The following is a 23,296-nucleotide window of genomic DNA, read 5'->3' on the forward strand; positions in this document are numbered from 1 at the left end:
AAGAACAAGTCCTGATCCAAGGGTGGCATTTCTGATGCCTTGTAGCCTCTCTGGGTATCTATAACTATATTTGCATTTTTACTAAGACATTGGGGTATAGGAGGTATTGATTCAGCCAGTCATTTAAGAGTTGGTGTAATGAGGCCATTGGCTATTCCAATGTGGAATTATTGAACTAATCCATGCTAGAACTTATCTGCCATGAAGCTAATGATTGTTTCATTCATTCATTCAGCAAATATTGAGTACCTACTGTAAGCACAGCATTATTCAGTGGGAACATAAACAAAAAAAAGTAAGATGTAGTCCCTGCTCTCTAGGAGCTTACAATCTAGTCGGGGAGAGAAAATATACATGGGACAGTTAAGATACAATACAAAGTATTGATTGGATTGGGGAAATGAATGAGACCAACTACAAGACCTATAGCAATGGAAGGGGAGGGAGACTGTAAATGTAGGCTGATGTCGGGGGAGAAGACAAAAGTTGGACTTTGAAAAATAGAGATGATTTGGGCAAGTGGAGGGAAGGAATTCTAGGATTGCTGGTGTGAGGGAAACCAGAAATGAACAGAGACTCATTGTGAAAATGAGCACGGATTATAGGATCATAGGTCACCTTGTAAATCATCATTTTGTAGATGAGTAAACTGAGTCCTACAGAGATTATGACCTATCCAGAGTCACACAGATAGTAAGATGGCAAGTCAAGGTTTGAACCCAGGATCTCCAAACCCAACACTCTCCACTGAGCTACTCCAGGCCAGTAAGGAGATTGTCCTTGTTGGAGTAGAGTGAATGTTAGAGAATAATCAGAAGCACCATTGAAAAGGTAGTTTGGGGGTTCATAATAGAGGGGCTTGAATATGAGTTTGAGAAATTTGGACTTCGTTCTGTAAACAGTGTTTACAGGATGAGGAAAACATTGGAGGTGTTTGAACAAATGGGTGACATGGAGAAATCAGTGTTTTAGGAAGCTTTGTTTAGTGTAAAGGCAGCATAGCATAGTGGACACAGAGTCATCCTTGAAACCAGAAAGACTAGGTATCTAGTCCTGTGCCCAAAACATACTGGCTGTGTGACCCTGGGACAAATTAATTAACTTCTCAGCTCTCCAGTCAACTCTCTGGGATTTTAAGTTTCAGTGTAGGTGCCAATCTTTTCTTCAACTCAGAGACTTAGAAAGTTGTCCACAAATGTCCATTCTAGTCCCATTACTTGTACCTCTTGATTCTGGGGTACACCCTGATTTCATTCATATTTGACTTGTCTTCTGGTTTCTGAATAAAGGATATCAAAGAAGGCCTACCTCTCACACCCATTTTAATGCCATCTTCACCTGATGTATCTTTATAAATTATCGTCCAAGCCCCACCATCTTGGTAAAGCATTTTCATTCCTTCCCACTGTTATTTGATGGCATATGTCACTGTTCTTGGTATAACAACAACTCCTGGAATCCCAACTGAGCTGATGCTGATGTCAGGTTATAGCCACCCACCCTGATCAAATGTCTCTGGACCAAAAGCTAAAGAACTCCTTAACAACCCTGTGGCTAATTCACTGCCCCCTACCCAGGATTGGTGCCTGTCCTCTGATCCTCCTTCTTCAGCGAAGGGAGGTATGCTGAACATCGAAGCCAATTCATTTCTTCCAGGAGCATTGTTCAACATCAATAGAAATGTCATAGAATAGGGTTGGGGGGAAGCGGAGAAGAGGAATCAATCCAACCACAAAACAAATGTACATTTTTAATTCAACCACAAATCAAATAGAAAGAAGATGCAAGTGTTTTACGTAAACAACCAAAAAAATAAAGGAGGGGAGGGAGGGAGAGTGGAAAAGAGAAAAGGAGGAGTGAAGGGAGGAAAGGAGGGAGGAAAAGAATGAGGGAAGAAGGGAGAAAGGAAGGGAAAGAGAGGAAGGAAGAAGGGAAGAAAGGAGGGAGAGAAGGAGAAAGCAAGGGAGGAAGGAATGGAGAAAGGGAGGGGAGGAGAAAAGGAAGAAAGGAAGGGAGAGAGAGGAGAAGGGGAAAAGAAGAGAGAGAAAAGGAAAGGAGGGGAAAAGGGAGGAAAGCATGGAGGGACTGTTTCAACAATTTGGCTAGCAGCTGTTGTGGGGGTGAAAAACCAACACAAGCCCAACAACAAGAATGCTGCCAAAGCCCAGGTTCTTTTGATCTGCTTCACTAAGGAAAGCAACGTTAAGGGGTTAACAAGCTTACTTTAATTTAGCATATAAATACCATTCCCTTAGTTCAGGGGAAAAAGCCAGCACCCTGAACTTCAGAACAAATACAAACAAATTACAAACATTGACAGACAGACCAAATACAATTCATAGTTACCAACATCTAGGTTCAGCCCGGGAGCTCATAACAAGGGCTGGCCCAGAGTCACACATGCCACCATGGCTGTGGGTAAGAGCTCCAAAAAATAGGAAGCCAACCCCTAGTTTTGTATCTTTTTCAGGGTCAAGGGTGAGTCACAAATGTGACTCACCCACATGACCCAAAATCGTCACAAAGATGCGACTTAAACCCACGTGGTCTAAAAGCCCCTGATGTCCCAAACATGCCACTCAAACCCACGTAAACTAGGCCCTCCCCTGAGGCAAGGAGGTCACCAAGGACTCCCAATCTAATCAAGGAAACAAAGGCCAAACTCTTCAAGGGCACTTGGTTGAACTGAATGCTAAGAGCCCATTTTGATTGCCAACACAATCCACCCCTGCTCCAGGATACATAATCTAAATAGCCATGGATCCTGGAACAAAATAGACCCATTATACATTGTGATCCAATCACACAGGAAACTAAAACATATCATTCACAACAAAGCAAAACATATCATTCAGTGCCATTCCCAAATACTTATTTACAATTCAAATGTCCACCCCTAGGTCAAAGCAAGTTAATCTCTTTAGTTCATACTCATAAAGTACTTCTTGAGCATCACACAGCCATTCCAGGCTTTTTTCAGTACCCTCAGGCACAGGCATGCTTTAGTTAGTAAAGTCCTAAAGCAAACAAACAAATTCTTGGGGATGTTTTCTTCTCACCAAATTGCTGTTGCAGGCTTCCACTTGGCACCCAAAGTCCAAACAAAGTTCTGTTGGGGTCTGTTCTCCCCATTATGGTCCAGTCCCTGGTTCCAAGTCCTGAGGGGTGGCTGGGCAATAAAGCCAACAGGATGGGGTCCCTGAGAGTCCAAGGCACTTCCCCCATCCCACCATAAATACACCCCTCCCTCCTGGGTCCCAAGCAGCCCAAGGGGGAGGCAGCAGAAAGGCACACTTGGCCCCTTGCTGCAAAGTTTCCATCTTGCCCCAGGGCTGAATTCCCAGCTCCTGGGTTCCTGGACCTCCAGCTCCAGCTGGCCCCTCTCAGCTTCTCCTGGAATCCTGATGCAGGCAGCTCACAAATCTCACCTTTCCAAACTTCTCACATATGCAGTTTTCCTTGCCACCATCTTCCACTTCTTCTCTCTCCTCACCAGGGGTTCCCACTCCTGTCGTTTCTGCAGGAAGGTTACTCTTCACTCCTGTTTCAAAATTTGTCATACAGTATAATCTCAAGGCATTTACTCTTTCAGCACAGTCTTCCAGAACCAGGCTTATCAGCTCAAACCCTTGGAAGAAGGGATTATCTCCCAGGGCCCCTGGGAAACCACTTCAGGCCTTTGTTGCTCCTGGGGCTCCATAGTACCATAGCCACCATAAGCACAAAGAGCAATCCAAAAACTGGGAAACATTCAGCTATCCCAGTACCCCAAAACGCCATACTTTCCTTTTAAAATGCAGATCCTGCCGTGACTACGCCACTTGTTTCAACAATTTGGCTAGCAGCTGTTGTGGGGGTGAAAAACCAACACAAGCCCAACAACAAGAATGCTGCCAAAGCCCAGGTTCTTTTGATCTGCTTCACTAAGGAAAGCAACGTTAAGGGGTTAACAAGCTTACTTTAATTTAGCATATAAATACCATTCCCTTAGTTCAGGGGAAAAAGCCAGCACCCTGAACTTCAGAACAAATACAAACAAATTACAAACATTGACAGACAGACCAAATACAATTCACAGTTACCAACATCTAGGTTCAGCCTGGGAGCTCATAACAAGGGCTGGCCCAGAGTCACACATGCCACCATGGCTGTGGGTAAGAGCTCCAAAAAATAGGAAGCCAACCCCTAGTTTTGTATCTTTTTCAGGGTCAAGGGTGAGTCACAAATGCGACTCACCCATGTGACCCAAAATCGTCACAAAGATGCGACTTAAACCCACGTGGTCTAAAAGCCCCTGATGTCCCAAACATGCCACTCAAACCCACGTAAACTAGGCCCTCCCTTGAGGCAAGGAGGTCACCAAGGACTCCCAATCTAATCAAGAAAACAAAGGCCAAACTCTTCAAGGGCACTTGGTTGAACGGAGTGCTAAGAGCCCATTTTGATTGCCAACACAGGGAGGCAGGTAGGATTGAAGGAGGGGATGAAGATATGGAAGCAGGAGGGAAAAAGGTATGGAAGGAGGCAAGGAGGGAAGAAGAGGGGCAGAAAGGCAGGAAGAAAGGAGGGAAAGAGGATGAAAGGAAATAAGGAAGAGAAGGATGGAGGCAGAAAGAGATAGATGGAAAGAAAGAGGAAGAAAAGAAGGAAGGTGAGAGGTAAGAAAGGGAAATTGTGTCCAGAATTCCTGTTCTGGCCTCTTCCTTCTCCCACCTTCCAGATCCAGTGCTTGTATCATTCACTCTAACAGTCTTCTTTCCCCACGTAGGCTCTTCTTGGCTTGTTCTGGGTCCTTTTTAGCAAGGGACCTTTCCTAGCTGGGACAGATGATGGTCAGGACAGACCAATCCACACATTAAATAAACCCCTCTCTATATACACTATACAAGAATATCAGTTCAGTCTGCATCCTCGCAAGGCCAGTCCCTAGAACAGGGCTCCCCTGCCCCTGGACTCCAGCTGGTACCTCTGCTAACCCTGGAGTTCTCCAGGGAATCTCTAATTTATCACAGAAAAATAAGAATGAACAGCCTAACTCCAGCCCTGGCTGCTGTGTCCATGCATGATGTCAGGGCAGTTTCTACAGGCACTGGGGATCCATTGATAAACATACCATGTAAAAGAAGGGGGTGGGCTGGGTAGATTAGACTGGGGTTGTGCACAGGGGCAGCTACCCTCAAGCTCCCATTGCTACCATCTGTGGAACATTTTGTACCATTTTATATCATTTTTTGTAATTTCAATAAGACTCAGAGCCTGAACTAATCAACCAGAAGAAGAATCTGGACCTAACAGTCTCTTTGTTCTCTGAGTAAGCTCAGAGATGCCTCTTCTTATGTCAATACACTCAGATAGAGCATTCCTTTCTCTGTCCATGGCCATTAAGGGTGAAAAACTTGACCCCAGACACTATCTTGAATTATTTGACTTTTCCTTATCTTAATATTTTATGGGCATATACTATGTTATGGAATGTTAATGGCAAATTAAACACAGAGATCCTGGGTTGTAATTTCAATTGACACTTTGTCAACTATCTGAATCATTGTATTTACAATCTATTCCATTAAGGAAAATCCTTGTCTTGTATCATAATTAACATACATGGGGGTCATAAAAGTGATGTAATGCAGGCTGCTGTGTTGGGACCAAAAAAATGTATTTAAGCTTCCTCATTTCTTTGTTCTGGGAGTCAGACTTAGTCTGGCCCCCATGCATGCATGTATCTGCTAAGTTTAAAGGGAATGAATAAATAAATGTATAAGCAACATGAATTTTTCTATCACCTAGCCTGTCATTTCCTTCAACCAAACTTTGAGGTTTAACAGTTATGGTGCCGTGAACTGCGGATGGAAATGATGGAATCAGGACAAAGAACTGCAAGCCCAATCTCACCAACGCCATTCTTAGGTGCCTCGGCATTTTTTTTCCCTAGAATCTTGGCCTTGATGAGGTGGGGGTAAGTTCTCTGTATTCCCAACTTCCACAAAGGACTCCCACAAATTTGGTTGAAGTCCAAAAATTCCCTTTAAGCTAGCTCTGGGGTCGGGGACCAATTCACGTTAAATCGCTTTGGATTAATTCGGTTCCCTCTTTGAAAACGAGTTGGGAATGTTTTTCACCTTGGGCTTGCTGAAATGGCTGAGAGAAGAAAAGGCAAAAGCCTTTTCCCTTAAGGCTCGCAAAGCTGCTAATTCCCTCAACTTCGTTCTCCCCTAGCTCCAGCTCTAGCTGTTCTACTCTCTCCTCCCTATTACCTACTCTAACCCGGAGGGAGGTAACTTGGTTCTGCTACCATTGACTTCTCTCCCTCCCTCCTCCTCCTCTTTCCCCCTTCCCTTAAGAGCTCTGTTTTTGTCTTCTGCCCTATTCCTGCCTCCTGTTCCCTTAAAGGCTCTGATTGGGGGAGGATAAACATCCTCACTCCTTGCCTTTTCCCTTACGTACCCTGGCCTAAGGAGGATAACTTTGTGCCACTGCTATCATTGCCTCTTTTCTCCCCCCCTCCCTTTCTTCCCCTTCCCAAGGGCTTTGTTTTTTTGAGAAGGACAGCTACATTCTGGATGTAGATTATGGAACTTCAAGCTAATAAGAGTGTTTAGGTAATAAGGTCTTAAATTTGAATTTTTGCACAAGAAAATTGTATAAGATATTATTACGAGTGAAAGTTTATCTCTTTATAAAGTATCTGTCCAATAATTTTAAAGGAAGATGAGTTCAATTTATTGCTGAACCTTCGTATTTTGAAGGATTCTTATACCAGGTACAAGATATAAGTAAGGATAGACACAGCAGATGATATATAAACTGAAATTTTCTGAAGTTTCAAAAATGGAAAACCAAATTTAAGTGATTGTACTAAGTATATTAAGTAAGAATTATCTGAGAATTTCCAGATCTGAACCAGAGAAGCAGAACTCTCTTTTACTGTCTAGGGACCAGATAACTACAATCAGGCATCTGGAAAAAAAAAAGTACTGCTTTAAATGGACATTGGGAATATGTAACTGGGATTTAAAGTTACTTTGTATACAAATTGTGCAATTAATTGCTGGAATTAAATCAGAAACATTTTACCTATCATATTTATATGGTCCAATTTTTAAAATATATGCAAGCTATTTAAAGCTAGCCTTAAGGATGTTCCTTAAGCAATTTGAGATTATAGTCACATCTTAAACTAATTATTGGAACTTGCCATTCAAAGACTTGATGGGACTGTTAACTGACTGTTTTTTTCTGAGTCTAACTCCAGGTGTGAATATCAAGGAAAGATGACCCAAGATGCCAGCAACCCTTTGAGGGGAAGGCAGGTGTGAACTGCAGGTATGATTTAAACCTGGCAGTCTGGCTCAAAGCAGCTTGCAATTTGACATGACTTCTGCCTGGAGTTGACAGGAAACTGGGGAAAATATCATCCCTTTACTCTAAGTCCCTAATCTCTTAGTGGTAAATTTCTATAATCAGAAGGTTTTGTAAGTACAGCAACAAATCTATTAAAATAATTGATTATGGAACATCTTAGATTACTATAGGACTGGAACTAGTGTTCCCATATAAGTTAGGGTCTTTAATTCTTGGTAACGGTATGAAGACAATTAGGTCAAGGGTTTGTGAGAATATTATTTTGTTAATACCATGCCTGTCTAAAGCTTTGTTAAGAATGGCTTGTTGTTTATTTTGTAAATGCCATCAAACAGACATGGCATGACTAAAGTATGTGAATGATGATTGCATTACTTTGTATGGTTCATGTTTAAGTTTTCTTGGTTATCTAATGTGTAAATATAAAACATGTGACATGCAAATTTCCCCCTCTCAGTATCAGTCTACTGTGAACCATCTAAGTGGTTTGGTCTGTACCTGACTTAACGTAATTGTACAATTTGTGAATTGTGAGAAAAACTTTATTGTAATTGTTTAAACTCAGCCCTGTGTGGCTGGGATACTGAACCATGTATTGTACTGTTTCAACTTAGCCCTGCATAGCTGGGACCTATGTTGTGTTGTTTTTCTCTCAATTATCAAACCATATGTATTCTGGGGGCTCCTGTCAGGTCTGACTACTCCTATAGCTGCCAACTTGTGGATATGGACTCCTTGATCCTTCTGTCACATCTGAGGACTGCCCCTGCTCCCGAGTGGACGTCTGAACCCATAAGAGACTTTGCCCTCTGGTTTCAAAGAGCCTGAAGGGGACAGCATCAGACGCAGTTTTTCCCAAGAGTCCGGACCAGAACCTGTACAGACAGCTGCCTTTCTGAGTCCCTTGAGTTCCCAGAACTGTTTGCCTATGTCTTTGGTATCTTTAGCCATTATGGTCCCTACCCTGATCCCCCTTGCAACTTGCTCCCTCTGCTTCTTTACAATTAGTTTACAGTTACTGCCCATCTCTGGGACTGTCCAACCACAGGAAGAAAAAAAAACCTGAAACCACCTAGATAAGGATTTTTAGAACTTCACCCCTAAGGAAGATAGAGGTTTTTCCATATCTTAATTGGTCTTCAGGTGAAACTTTCAGTTTGCCTTTGACCAAAAGGAGGAAATGTGGAACATTTTATACCATTTTATATCATTTTTGTAATTTCAATAAGACTCAGAGCCTGAACTAATTAACCAGAAGAAGAATCTGGACCTAACAGTCTCTTTGTTCTCTGAGTAAGCTCAGAGGTACCTCTTCTTATGTCAATACACTCAGATAGAGCATTCCTTTCTCTGTCCATGGCCATTAAGGGTGAAAAACTTGACCCCAGACACTATCTTGAATTATGTGACTTTTATCTTAATATTTTATGGGCATATACTATGTTATGGAATGTTAATGGCAAATTAAACACAGAGATCCTGGGTTGTAATTTCAATTGACACTTTGTCAACTATCTGAATCATTGTATTTACAATCTATTCCATTAAGGAAAATCCTTGTCTTGTATCATAATTAACATACATGGGGGTCATAAAAGTGATGTAATGCAGGTTGCTATGTTGGGACCAAAAAAATATATTTAAGCTTCCTCATTTCTTTGTTCTGGGAGTCCGACTTAATCTGGCCCCCATGCATGCATGTATCCGCTAAGTTTAAAGGGAATGAATAAATAAATGTAAAAGTAACATGAATTTTTCTATCACCTAGCCTGTTGTTTCCTTCAATCAAACTTTCAGGTTTAACACATCCCGGCTTCTGTAGTCCAGTGTCCTGTATGTACAAACGCCTTCTTGGCTTAACAGTCTGTGGGTGTGGGTATCCCTTTTCTGGCTGGGGGCTAATGGAACAGGGGGCAGGAAAATGGGGCAAGATCGTGCAAAATGGCCCCCAGGCCAGCCCCTAAGAAAATAAGCATGACTATAGGCAAGACAGGAGGCAGGGGAAGGGGGATGCATGACACAAAAGTTGGGAGTGGAAGCACACAGGCAGGACAGCTGCCACATTCAGGACCAGTGCATCTTGGTGGACGCTGCCTGCCATTCACTCTGCTGGGGGGCGGGCCAGATTGGCGACCATTTTGGCCTGGTCCACAGCATCCAGTAGGTTCTTGGCATCCACGGCCAGCGTATGGGAGGCTGTGAGCATCTGACGCTTACATTCTTCACTCAGTGAAGTCACCGCATTCTGCTGTGCCAGACGCATCTTGTTGATTAATTCTGCTAGGTCTTTGTTCAGCAGCTTCTGTGTTCCCTCAATCTGTAAGGGATTAGAAAGAACAATCTAGGGTTTGCAAAGCTCAGTGATGAGAGGCTGGGGGCATAAAACCCCTGCTCATTCTCCATGCTTGTCCAATAATAATGGAATCAGACCTAAAGCTGGCAGTGACCTCAAGACCACTTAGGCAGCCCTCCCCCCACCTCACCCCCACCTTCACACTCTATATATGAGGAAACTGAGGTCTAAGGAAATTAAATGGTTGCCCAAGGTCACACAGGTAGTGTCAGAGGCAGGATTTGAACTCAGGACCTCTGACTCTAGAGGTGGTGTTCTTTCCATTGTGACTACTTGCATCTCAAAGCAACTTATATTCATTATCTTCTTTGAGCATAACAACTCAGTGAAGCACAAGCTATTAGGACCCCCATTTTATAGACAGGTAAACTGAGGCTCAGGGAGCTCAGGGTCACACAGGTCTTCCTGAATCCAAGTGTAGTGCTCTATCTATTAAACCACACTGACTCTTCAACACATTCACTACCTCCATAGTTATCAGGCACCATCTTACTAATTGATGCTCCCACCTTGGACGGATGAACAGCCATCAAATGTCCATAAGCAAATGGGCCATAAGATATAGCGCTGGAAGGGACCTCGGAGATAACTGAGTCCAACTCCCCCATTTTACAGATAAGGAAAGAGGGGACCAGATAGAGGAAAGAACTGGCAGAACCCGAAGCTTGGCCTTTAGGAAAAATCCTTTCCCAAGTTGTTGGTCCCTAGAGAGCATACACCATGCCCAGACTCCATCTCTATCTCCACATCACGGTCCTCCTAGCCAAGCTCTTCAGACAGGCCAGCCCCAGGGCCTGGGGGAAGGAGCCGGGGGAGGGAGGAGGAATGAAGCAAGCCAAGATGGCCCTCATGACTCTTTCTTTGGGAATAAACACATCCCAGGACAGGGGAGGACTAAACAGCAAAGTGTGCAGTCCAGCCAGGCCCCAGGAAACTTACTTCTGTTCGTGAAGCCAGAGGTAGAGTGGGCAGAAGGTCATCCACGCTTCCAATCAGCTTCCTCAGGGTTAGGCCTACATTCTAGGAAAGAAATATCCCCACGTGAGGGTAGACTATCCCATCACTCAGAGTCCGAGGACTTACCCTAAGATTCATCTTGGGAATCCTGGTACAATGTTAATTCTTTGAGGGCAAACAATGGTTGTTGTTTTGTCTTTGTATCCCCAGTCCCTAGCATGGAGGCTGGCATATAGTAGATATTGAATAAATGCTGATTAACAGGGCCAAAAGTAAGGCAGGGCAATCAGTACTTTATCTCAGGGCACCAACAATTGGGGTGGCGGTGGGGGGTTGCTTCAGTCTCAGAATGGCCCTCTGGTCCACTGCCCCACACCTTCAGTGAACCCTGTGCCATAGGATGCTGCCCTCAAGGGTTCCACCCTTCTTCCTCAGCCTACCTTTTCCAAACTCACAAGGCTTGACCTTTGTCTGCCATTCACTCTCCTTTGTCCTCCTTCTCGGGGCTTGGGATCACCCAATACTCATGCCCTCCTCAATTAAATTTGCCCTGGGTGCTGGAATTCCTACCTATGGCTCTGCTTGTTGGATTAGACTGGAGTGGACTGAGATATCTTTTCAGTAGCAACACTGGAAAATGTACCCCTAGCAAATAACCTTGGGAGGCAGCCTCAGGGATAACAAACTAGAACGTCAGTGTTCCCTTAGTCTTTCCTTCTGAAATCTCACATAGAGCTTGGTTTCTATCTTTCCCATTCACTTAACACATTCTAATGTATATTCATGTGTATACCATCAACCCTCCTAGGGCACAAGCTCCTTGAGGGCAAAGGGCGATGTCTTTACATATACCACAGGGCTTTCATTAAAGCATTTCTCTTCTCCTCCTACACCTTGCCCTGAGTTTCCCCTTTTGGTTTCCCACCTTCACCACGACAACATAGCCTTCCGGGGGCAGCTGGCTGAGTTCATTTTTGAGATCCAGGACAGCTCGAACCAGCTCCATGACGTTGATGTACACCATGTCATCCGTCCTGTCCAGGTTGGCTGTTGGCAGGATTGACTGATGGGGAAGAAGTCAAGAAGAAATTAAGAAAGGACGCCTACGAGAGAAGGTGATGATTGAATCCCCAGGTACATTATCTTCTATGAATGGGAGGGAGAAGGCAGAGGCAGGAAGACCCATAAGTCAAATGGGGCTGTCTCACTGGCATTCTATTTTTGTCTTTTCATGATGCAAATAAATTGTCAGTAGTTATAGCCCCAGGCTCCACTCTCTGTATTGTTCCTGCTACTCTTCTGGGATACCTTGGACCTAATGTTCCTAAGCCCAGATCATACTGTCATGCCTAGCCCCTAGTTCTGTTCCCCACCAGACTTGACTGGCCTGATGATGGCTCCTTCCATTGCTGGGATGGTGAATTGTGTGCTTCGACCCCGACAATCCCGATTTTCTACCATTTGACTGTGCTAATAGTCTCTATAGAAAGCTGGCCTCCTCTCCTTAATCAAAAGAGGGATAGGGCACTATGCGTGGCTCCCTCAGGGGGATACAGCATTTTCCTTGGACAAAAGGTCAGGCTAGGCTAATAACCATTGTTATGGATAATAACGACAAGAACCACAATAATAACTAACATTTATAGTGCTTTAAGGTGTACAAAGCACTTTATCTCTCTCTAAATAGACTTAACATATGTTTATATATCATTATATTTATAATTAAATATATTTAAATACATTTAAATATAAATTATATTTATATATTATGTATTTATAATTATATAGCATATAATTATATATCTTATGTAAACTATAAATTTATAATATATTTATATATCTATAATACATTTACATATTATATTATATATTTACATATTAATAATATCATATGTAAATAATCTCATTTCATCCTTACAACAACCCTTTAAGGGAGATGCTATTATTCACCATTTTACAGATAAGGAAACTGAGGCTGAGAGGTTAAATCACTTGCCCAGGCTCACACACAGGTAGTAAATGTCTGAGTCAGGACTCAAACTCAGGTCCTCCTTACTCTCCAGGTCAATACTCTATCACTGTACCACCTAGTAGCCTAGAATTCATTGTGCATGAAGTTACTGTTTCAGACTTAAAGCCTGTTATTTCGTTGCTGTTCAGTCATTTCAGTCTTGTCTGACTCTTTGTGACCCCATTTGGGATTTTCTGGGCAGAGATACTGGAGTGGTTTGCCATTTCTTTCTCCAGTTGATGTTACAGATGAGGCAAAGAGTGATAAGTGACTTGCCCAGGGTCACACAGCTAGTAAGTGTCCGAGGCCAGATTTAAACTCAGGAAGAGACTGTTATACAGAGAGAATTGTTTAGTTTGTTGGCGCCCTTTCCCCAGTGATCTTCTAGAGAGTAGAAAAACCTTCTCCTTGTACAGATAACGGGCACTGTGGGTACTGAAAAAAGAGGCAGGATCCCCACACCTGCTTTCTCACTGTCATCTCTCTGGTCGATCATTACTGCCCAGCGACAAGTACCTGGCTCAATCATCTCCCCTGATGGTATAATAGAAAGACTACTGGGCTGAGGGTCTAAAGATCTGGGTTCAAATCATGCCACTTAGTACCTGGATGACTTTGAGCAAGTCACAACCTCTATGGACCTCAGTTTCCTCATCTGCAAAATGAGCGAGTTGGACTAGATGGTCCTTTGCAGCTTTAGATCCATAAAATATGTAAAAATATGAGACAAAGATGAGTTGAAAATTACTTCAAATCCTAACAAATTTCCTAAACTGATACTTAAAAAATAATGTATTAAAAACGAGCCAGCTGTTTCTATGAATTTCAATAAAGTTTGCCAATTTTTGAGACTAGTCACTCCGACCTCTCTAGGCCCGAGTGTCCTCATCTGTAAGATGTGGGGACTGGATGAGATCATCTCTAAAGCTCCTTGTGTCTAGAAAAGTGGGTAATTCTAACTCCCTCCCAGGCTCCGCCTGAAGGGAGGTGACCCACTATTGCTAAACATCTCACCCACCTGAGCTCCCAGTCGTGGTGGCTTCTGAGGAGGCCCCGTGAACTCAGCTGTGACCACAGGAGGAGAAAAGGAGAAATAAGTAGGGAGCAAGTCCGTAACCTACCCTCACTTTTGGTCTGGGAATTCTTTTTTTCATTTGGGTTAACTCATGCACCCTCCCCTACCCTCCACCCTTTTCCACTAAATTCCAGAAAAGTCAAGCAACGACCCCCATGTGACTCAAATGAGAAAAACAGCAAAAAGCAATCAGATCCCTTGGCTTGGAAAGCATGCGTTTTCTGACTCCAACCCAGCCCTCTTTCCCACATGCTCCCTGGGCTTCTGTACCTAGAAAAGGTGAGCTTTTGACTAGATACTTTCTTTGATTCTTCTAAGATCGAATAGGCTCTGAGTCCTAGCTATACTCTAAGCTCTGATGAAAGTTAAGCAGTCTGTACCATTTACTCTTGGTTTTCCTCTTATCTTTCACACAGGTTCAGACGATGTAAGAGAAAGAGGGGAGGGGGAGTACCTCTAATTCCTAGTCTGTGGCCAGGAAGCTCAGGCTCTCCCCACTTCCTTCTCTCCCGTACCCTGTGGGCCATGTAAGAGCACGAGCAGGGGCAAGCAGAATATGGATCATGCCTTAACCCTCACTAGCCTGGTAGTGAGAGCTAGGGGTGTAATAGGAGAGAGGCTTTGACAGAATGAGAGACAGAAAGAGACAGGGAAGGGGAAGAATAGAGAGAAGGGAGTGAGGAGAGAAAGAGACAAAGAGAGGAGAAGAGAGGGAGACACAGAAATACATACATATACATACACATATATATATACATATACATATACATATACATATACATATACATATACATATACATATACATACACATATATATGGGGGGGGAGGAGAGGGGAGAAGAGGAGAGAGAGGGAAGGGAATGGGAGGGAAGGGGAGGAGAGGAGGTGAGAAGGAGGAAGGGACAAAAAGAGGAGGAAGGAAGAAGAAAAAGGAAGAAGGAAGGAAGAGGGGAAAGAATCATCTATAAATGGAAAGAGTACAGGAGAAAAATGAGCACCAGAACAGAGGACTCAGGGAGAGAAGGAAATTTAAGGAGATAGATATAAGCACATGGGAGAGGGGACAGGATGACACAAGGAAGATCGTTGGAAAATAATGGACAAGGATGAATTGAAAATTACTTTAAATGCTGACAAATTTTCTAAAATTATACTTTAAAAATAATGAATTAAAAACAAGGCAGCTGTTCCTATAAATTCCAGTGAGGTTTGCCAACCTTTGAAACTAGTCACTAGTAAGGCCATCCCACTGACACTAGGCACCACTGATGGCAGGCCCCATTAAGAAGATAAAAATGAGTTTGGATAGAAACTTACTATAACCAGCCTCCTTCTCTGGGGTCTATAAGAAAGGAAAAGAAAGTCAGTGTTACAAACATAGCTTTGAGAAAAACATGCCTTCTCCTTCCCTCTCTTGATTCCTTTTCCTGGAGGTGGGAACAGTTCTGGCCACAGCCCAAGGGAGAATCCTAGGGAGCCAAGGAGTGATTGCTACCAGACCATGTGCAGCTCATGGCCTCCTAGGCCTGCTGGAGTTTTAAACACAAAGATGTTAACACATATCTGTTGAATCAAAAGCTTAAGAGCTCAATGCTACATTTTCTATTCAGCAAATATTTATTGTGGACCTACTATGTGCAATCCACTACATTTGTCACTGGGCATATGAAGATGAAAAATGATGCGTGGTCCCTGCCCTCAAGCCCACGCTCTAGTAGATGACCACAAATAACTGTGATACAAGGCAAAATGTGAAAGGCAAAGATGGGCAGTGCTTTGAAAAATGTGATTGAGGGAAGAGATTATTTTCAGTCAAGAATCTGTGTGTGTATGTGCACAGGTGCAAATTTTATTGCATTCATTCTTTATATACATTATATATATATATATATGTATGTATGTACTATACACACATATCTCATGTCCTTCAATCAAACTATAAGATGCTTAAAGGTGGGTACTGTTTTTACTTTTGCCTTTGTGACTCTACTGTCTAGTACAAGGTCTGTTACCTAATGAGTGCTTAATAAATGCATGTTCTTTGAATGGGGAAAGTCAGGGAAGGTTCTTAGAAGAGGTTTTCCATGAGTTGGGTCTTGAAAGGAGATTTGAGATTAAAAGAAGGATCTTTTGCTCTACCAAGGGAATAGATATTGTATTGTTAAGCTTGGAAAGGGAAGTGTTATCATCCCTCCGTGCTAAGGGTGATATAACTATCTGGGTTAGTCATAGCAACACTTCCAGTATGCATGGTCTTGTTCTTCGGTCCAAGTAGCAAGGGCCATGGGCTTGTCACTTACCACTGGAGACTTATCATTCATGTACAGCATAGGGTCCTATGAATGAGAGAACCAAAGGACAGATTTGAGACATTCAGTTTACTTGAGTCAAAGAGGATAATCTTTTGTGAAATATGGAGAGGTGAACTGGGTGTTGGATTGAATTGATCTTGTATCACATTTTTAGGTGATGGACACAACTGCAATAGTACCTTTTATGAGGTCTTTTTAGCCCTCCCCTTAGAAGGAAGAAGACATCATTACTTAGGGATTACAATGGGATACTGAGTAGAACAGCAGAAACCTGAGGTCCCTTGACTGGTTAAGGATGAATTTTGGAACTGAAGCCGATAGAGGAACAACTAAGTGGGCCAATCTCATTTAGGTGGGAAGTATTCTGGTGCAAGAGATGTCTTTCTTGTTTGGGGGTCCAGAAGGGAATAGCATGCCGGAGACGGATATTTAGGCCTATAGAATCCTAAGCCAAGCCCTGGGGACTTTAGATACAGAATAGTTAAGCAAATTGGGGCACTTTTTTTATCTGGAGTCATCTATTTTACATACACTTTCCACTCCCTGCTATCCTGTCATTATTATTTCTGTATATCCTTCTTTTTCTTTATGAATAAGTTCAAGAAAGCACATACTGTTGGGCTAGGGTGTGTGACAGCTGAATTAAAATAGGAAAGAGTCAGTGTCTGATAGAAGCCAATATCAAGGTACAGCAGCAGCAGTAGAAGAGGAGAAAGTGACCAGAGATTGGTGTGGAGATCCTCAGGAAGATGAGCCCAGGTTGACCAGAAGGCTCTGACTAGGTAGCTAAGGTACCTAGCTGAGGATTTAGAGTGAGACACTGGACATTAGACAATGAGGTATCATAATGGGTAATGGTTGACTTGGGAGTCAGAAAGTACCCAGTTCAAATTCTGTAGTAATAATAATAATAATAATAGGAAGAATTTATGACCAAAAAAGAGATAGAGAACATTATGAAATGCAAAATGGATAGTTTTGATTACATTAAATTGAAAGGTTTTTGTACAAACAAAGCCAATGCAACCAAGATTAGGAGGGAAGCAAAAACTGGGAAAGAAATTTTTACAACCAGTGCTTCTGATAAAGGCCTCATTTCTAAAATATATGGAGAACTGAGTCAAATTTCTAAGAATATAAGTCATTCCCCAATTCATAAATGGTCAAAGGATATGAACAGGCAGTTTTCAGAGGAAGAAATTAAAGCTATCTACAGTCATATGGAAAAATGCCCTAAATCACTATTGATTAAAGAAACATAAATCAAAATAACTCTTAGGTACCACATCATACCTGTCAGATTGGCTAACATGACAAAACAGGAAAATTATAAATGTTGGAGAAGATGTGGGAAAATTGAAACACCTATGCTTTGTTGTTAGAGTTGTGAACTGATCCAACCATTCTGGAGGGCAGTTTGGAACTATTCCCAAAGGGCTATAAAAATATGTCTATCCTTTGACCCAGCAATACCACTACTAGGGCTGTATCCCAAAGAGATCACACAAATGGGAAATGGACCCACATGTACAAAAATACTTAAAGCAGCTCTTTTCATGGTTGCAAAATTATAGAAATTGAGGGTATGCCCATCAATTGGGGAATTGCTAAACAAGTTGTGGTACATGAATGTGATGGAATACTATTTTTCCAGAAGAAATGATGAGCAGGTGGACTTCAGAAACACCTGGAAAGACTTATACGAACTGATGCAGAGTGAAGTGAGCAGAACCAGGAGAACACTGTACACAGTTAACAGCCACATTGTGCAATGACTGACTTTGATAGACTTAGCTCTTCTCAGAAATGCAAGGATCTAAGACAACTCCAAAAGGCTCATGAAGAAAAATGCCATTCACAGCCAGAGAAAGAATTATAGAGTCTGAATGTAGATCGGAGCAGACTATTTGCTCTCTCTTCTTTGTTCTGTTTCTTCTTTCTTGTAGTTCATTCCATTGGTTCTAATTTTTCTTTACAACATGACTAATGTGAAAATATGTTTAATACCCATGTATATATAAAGTTTATATCAGATTGCATGTTGTATTGGGGAGGGGGAGAAAATTTAAAATTCAAAAGCTTATGGAACTGAATGTTGTAAACTAAAAATAAATCAATAAATTTAAATATAAAATAAGAATAATAATAGTAATAATAATAAAAATAGCTAACATTTATATATAGTTATAAAGTTTACAAAGAACTTCTCATGTATTATCTCTCCAGATCCTCACTACAACCCTGTGAGGTAAGTGCTGGCATGAGACTTGTTTTACAAATGAGAAAACTGAAGCTAAGAGAGGTAAAGTGACTTGTTCAGGGCCACACAGCTAGTAAGTGTCTGAGGCAAGATTTGAACTCAAGTCTTCCTAACTCCAAGTCCAGAGCTCTATTTACCATGTCATCTAGCCACTGCTATAAATAAGAGGAGAGGGAGAGATAGAGGGAGGGAATGGAGAGGGAAGAAAAAGGAGGAGGAAGAGGAGGAGAAGGAGGAGAGAAAAGGAGGAGAGGGCCCTGGAGTGGCAAGCCAAAGTCTGAATTTTAGTTTTGTCTCTGACAGTTAATAACTGTGTGACCTTAGGCAAGTCACTTTACATCTCTGGGTCTCAGTTTCCTCATCTGTAAAATGAGGGAGTTGTTGATTCCTTGGAAGAAATGAGGAACTATGCCTCTCCCCTTCACTGGAAGAGTGGGAGGACTATGAGTATAGAACATGTTGAAAGCTGTGGGGAATTAGATTTGTTGGCAGGTTTTGCTTAAGTGATTTTTTTTCGCTTTATTGAAAAAGAGTTTGCTGGAGGAGTGGTGAGGGCATACCTGGCAATCAATGACTGTGATGAAAAACAAAAGGTGTCAGTAAAACTTTTCTTAAAAATACAAGATAATTACAGGAATTGGACTAGATGGTCTCTAAGGTCTCTTTCAGCCTTGTCACAATACAATTCTATGATTCAATTTCCTATTTCTCCCCTCCCTTAGGCTCTCCAAAGCCCTTTATCATTGGGTAGAAAGTCAGACTGAATGATTTCCAAGACTCCTTCCAACTCTGATTCTGTGATTTTTTTTAAATAAGAAAAGCTCCTTATTTTTATTTTTTAAAATTTAAATAAAATAAATTATTTTAAAATAATTATTAGCTATTATTGGGTAGAAAGGCAGACCAAATGATTTCCAAGACTCATTCCAACTCTGATTCCGTGATTTTTTTTATTTAAATAAGAGAAGATCTTTATTTAAATATGAGAAGCTCCTTATATAGAGTTCTGGGGGGCCAATTCCCATTTCAATTCCCACTCACCAGGGACTTTTCCTCCTGCCTGAGCCATTGGTAATCTTCCACCATCTGCTTCTGTTGCTTGTCCAAGATCTGACGCATCTTTGCTCTCTCAGCTTCCCACAGCTGCTGGGCCTCCTCTCGACTGCTAGGGCGGACAAAGTCCTCTTCCTGAGATGGCCAAGAGGAGAAAGAAAGGTATCCTGAGAACCAGCCCTTGGGCCTGGTGAAGATGGCCTCAGGGTGGGCACCACAGAACTATAAGCCACAGCCTTAGCAGAGGGCCTCTGTCCAGGGAAAGCAACAACATGAAGAGCCCGGAGGACACCCTGGCAAATCCTCCCTGGCCAGAAGGCCTCTGCTTTCAACCCCTCCCCAATGCTTTGTTTTTGTTTGTTTTCTTTTGGGGTTGTTAAAAGTTGGGGTACAGATGTAGGCCTATTATTAGCATTCCTGAAAATCACATACCTACTTACATGACAGTAATACTGAAGATTAACATTAGAGAACACTGTGTAACCCATACTCAAGTAGGTGGTTATATGTTGCCTTATCAAAATTTGGGTTATTACCTTAAGATGAGTTTTCCAATTGGAGCTGTAACTTAATGGGTTAAAGCATTATATAAATATCAGCTATTAGTGTTATTATTAAAAATGCAAGGTGATTTCCACTTAGACGCCATGCCTGTAATTCCAGTAGCTGCCAGTGGATGACTTACTGGGCCCTATTAATGATTATGTAGGTCTAATAGGCTCTTACCTGGCATGGGTAACTGAGAAGACCAAATAGCACATGATCTAACCAATAATGCATTTTCCACATAAAATGAGAATTCTTTATTAAAATAACAGCATTGCTTAATTAAAACCCTAAAATAAGTGTATAAACTAAGATATATAATATAGAGCAAGATTTCAAAAAATAACCAATAATTAAGTTCAAGTGAAGCACCCTTTTTGCTTGGCATAATTAACTTAAATATTGCTCAATTTAATCCAATCCTGATTTAGTTTTCATTCACATACAGTGTTTTGTACCTATTCACAGCTCAGCTTCTTATAGGGGGAGGTGTGAAATATGTAGTTCATTGAAATTACTATTGTAACAATCAATCCAGTTTCTCCCTTCCCCATCTGCCAACCTTTCTTCTAAGCCCAGAACTGGCTCTCGTTGCTTCTGACAATTTTATGTGCCATCTAGCACTTCGGCTCTCATTTCCTTCGACAGAAAGTACAGACAATGATCACGTCTGACTTTCCCCATCTCTGCATAAGATGGGAGACCCTGTATTTTTCTTTCTTCCAATTAGGAACTGGTTTTTCTGACAGAGCTGTTAGAAACATAGTCTAGGGATAAACAATACTCATTGGAAAGCCAGGAGGGTTTTAATTATATTTTACATTTGTTCATCCTGAATAAATGGGTATGTCCCCTTAATGGAGTACAGGAGAGTACAAGGACTCGGACAAATACCAGTCTTTTATTGATTCCCAATTTGAATCTCCCACCTGGCTATTCATTGGCTAGATGTAACCCCCTGAACTGCCCATGTCATACTTCCCTCAAATAGCTTGTTAAGCATGCACACAAGCCTTTACCTTTCACCAGATCAGAAGTCTGGTTTCAGCTAGATCACAGCTCTGATTAGAACCAGTCAACTGACTTACATTCTGCTAAAGCTGGGGGGGGAGGGGAGAGTGCTTTTAATCCTGTGGAAACAAAACTCCTTCCATCTGTTTCCCACAGGGCTACATGCTTTTCCTTCCTCTCCCTTTGAGCTCCCTATTGACATTCAAGTTATTTTGAACAGAATGCTCAAGACTGCATGGGAACTAGCCTAGCTGTGAATGGGGTGGAACTTATACATTAGAGTTGCTCTCAGCCTGAGTCCTTGTATGAGCATCTCTCCTGTTTTTGATGTTGTGGGCTGGGCTCCTGGCTCTCTTGATCCCCTTGAAAAGTTATCCTAACCTGACTCCTGCTATGATTGCCTCCTGGAGGCATATCTAGATTTCCCTATTACTGCTTCTAAACCAACATTCTCTGGAGCTTCAGGTAGAACTTGGACTTAGCACCTCCCTCCACACTCCTTACTTTCCCTGACCCCTCCCCCACCCCAAATCTCTCCCAGTGCTTTTTGAACAAAGTCAATGGGAGAACAAACTCTCTTCACAGGAATTTTGCTAGAACATATCTATAAGCACTTAGTAAGACCATGGCTACTTTTAGCATTTGTTTGTTCTAGCTCAAGTACTGCTTGACCTACTTATAAGCAGGCTGGTGTATAATTTTGGATTGAGTTGTTATGTGTTTAAAACTACCTTTAAATGTCTTTGGATACAAAATGAGGGGGTTAGACTGGATCATCTCCATGGACCCCTCCAACTCTGCCATTCCAGGGATCTATGAAAGCTATCTGCCAGAACTGATAGCAGGTGTGTTGAGAGAAGTGGCTTGCACCTGACGTGCCCCTAAAGTGAAGTGACAGGAGAGTCACTTTGCTACCCTACTGGGCTCTGCTGAGCGACACTGCTGCTTAAGAAACCAGCATTCCCACCAGTCCCCCACAAATAGCACTGCTTGCAAGCAGAAGGCAGCAACATCAAAGAAATGGTTTCTTTGGGCAATTCAGCAGAGGTAAGAGGTAAGAGAGGGTTTGCCCCTTGGGGCAAAGAAGAGCAGCTTCTCTGGAGCCAATTCCTTGACTTAGCTGTTTTTATTGCTCACTGAACCTATGCCATTGCCCCAGGAGAGAGAGCCATTCTCGGGGCACTTCCGTGGCACTGGGATACAAAAGAGTGAAAGGATGGCATCCAACTGGGCACAGCAGAGGGCATATCCCTGAGAGAAGCTGGCTCATATCCTAAATTTCAGTATTCATACTGACTAGAGGGTGTCTTCTAGAGGAACCTCAGGCCCGCTCAGTGCCCTGGGCACTCCCCAGAGTGGGAAGTCACAGGGCATCGTGCTCCCTCCTGCAAGTTACAACTGCATCAAAAGCCAAGTCCCAGCATGCAGATAGTTCTTACCCTCATGCTGTGGCGTTTGAAGACATTGTGCCGGTGGAGAGGTGGGGTATGCAAGGAATTAACTGGTGACGGATACTCTATGGGGCTGGTGAGCGTAGGCGAGCTGGCACATAGACCCTCCGGTACCTGTTTGAGAAAGCAAGGCAGCAGGAGGCACAGAGACAAGGCAAGCATACATGATAGAGAGTTAGCAGCAACACATATGCACACATGCCACACACACAAAAACCAACACAAGCCAAAGGGAAACACCAGGACAATTCTTGAGAAGGACTTTGTCCCTGAGAGACAAGAAAGAACACTTTTCATTGACCCAGCACTTCAGAAGCAGCAGGATCAAGGTCAGAGCTCATTAACCTAGAAGTCAGTGTACGTGGGTTCCATTTCCAACCCTTAGCATTGACTTCCTCATGGACTTGGAAAAACAACATGATCTCTGACTCTCCCTAATGGGAGAGTCTTGGAGAAAACTAATGCTGCTCCTTTCCTCCTGTACACAGTGGGCACCCCCACAGTATTGCTGATCCAATAAGACACTGCCTGCTTTCTCAGCTCCTAAGAGGCAGTTTTCCTTTATCCCCCAGGTACAGAAGTCCTTCTCCAACCTGGTAAACCAGGATTGTTGAGGTACAGAATAAAGCTTGACTCAGGGCTTCAAACACCACAGAACCAATTTTTAAAATAATGATACATTAACTGTTTTAAATTCAACATAACATTCGTCTTGGTTATTTTGTTTATTTTTAAGGCCTGAAATAATGAAAAGAGCACTGGCTTTGGAAACGGGGGACTAGATTTTAAATCCTATTAATTAACACCCATCTGAGCTCGAGCAAAGTTATTTCAATTTTCTTGGCTTCCGTTTCCCCATTTGTAAAATTAGAGCACTGGACTAGATGAGCTCTTAGGTCCCT

General features: G+C 42.4%; 1 protein-coding gene across 4 annotated transcripts in view; it reads right to left on the reverse strand.

Annotated features, from left to right (window-relative positions):
* Window positions 1-9,090: 9,090 nt before the first annotated feature.
* The window catches only part of PTK2B (protein tyrosine kinase 2 beta), a 174,659-nt gene continuing 160,453 nt past the window's right edge, over window positions 9,091-23,296 (reverse strand). For 3 of the 4 annotated variants that reach the window (XM_036750697.1, XM_036750696.1, XM_036750698.1), the window contains 8 exons: window positions 22,383-22,508; window positions 19,375-19,521; window positions 16,062-16,097; window positions 15,079-15,103; window positions 13,705-13,751; window positions 11,601-11,738; window positions 10,658-10,738; window positions 9,091-9,682 (listed from right to left, as the gene is read on the reverse strand). In XM_036750697.1, the coding sequence (XP_036606592.1) occupies window positions 9,467-9,682; window positions 10,658-10,738; window positions 11,601-11,738; window positions 13,705-13,751; window positions 15,079-15,103; window positions 16,062-16,097; window positions 19,375-19,521; window positions 22,383-22,508 (816 nt within the window). In that variant the 3' untranslated portion in view covers window positions 9,091-9,466. The remainder of the gene's footprint in view (window positions 9,683-10,657; window positions 10,739-11,600; window positions 11,739-13,704; window positions 13,752-15,078; window positions 15,104-16,061; window positions 16,098-19,374; window positions 19,522-22,382; window positions 22,509-23,296) is intronic. The other variant, XM_036750699.1, reaches the window with a different exon arrangement.

The sequence above is a fragment of the Trichosurus vulpecula genome, chromosome 3, assembly GCF_011100635.1.
Source record: "Trichosurus vulpecula isolate mTriVul1 chromosome 3, mTriVul1.pri, whole genome shotgun sequence".
Classification (NCBI taxonomy): Eukaryota; Metazoa; Chordata; class Mammalia; order Diprotodontia; family Phalangeridae; genus Trichosurus; species Trichosurus vulpecula.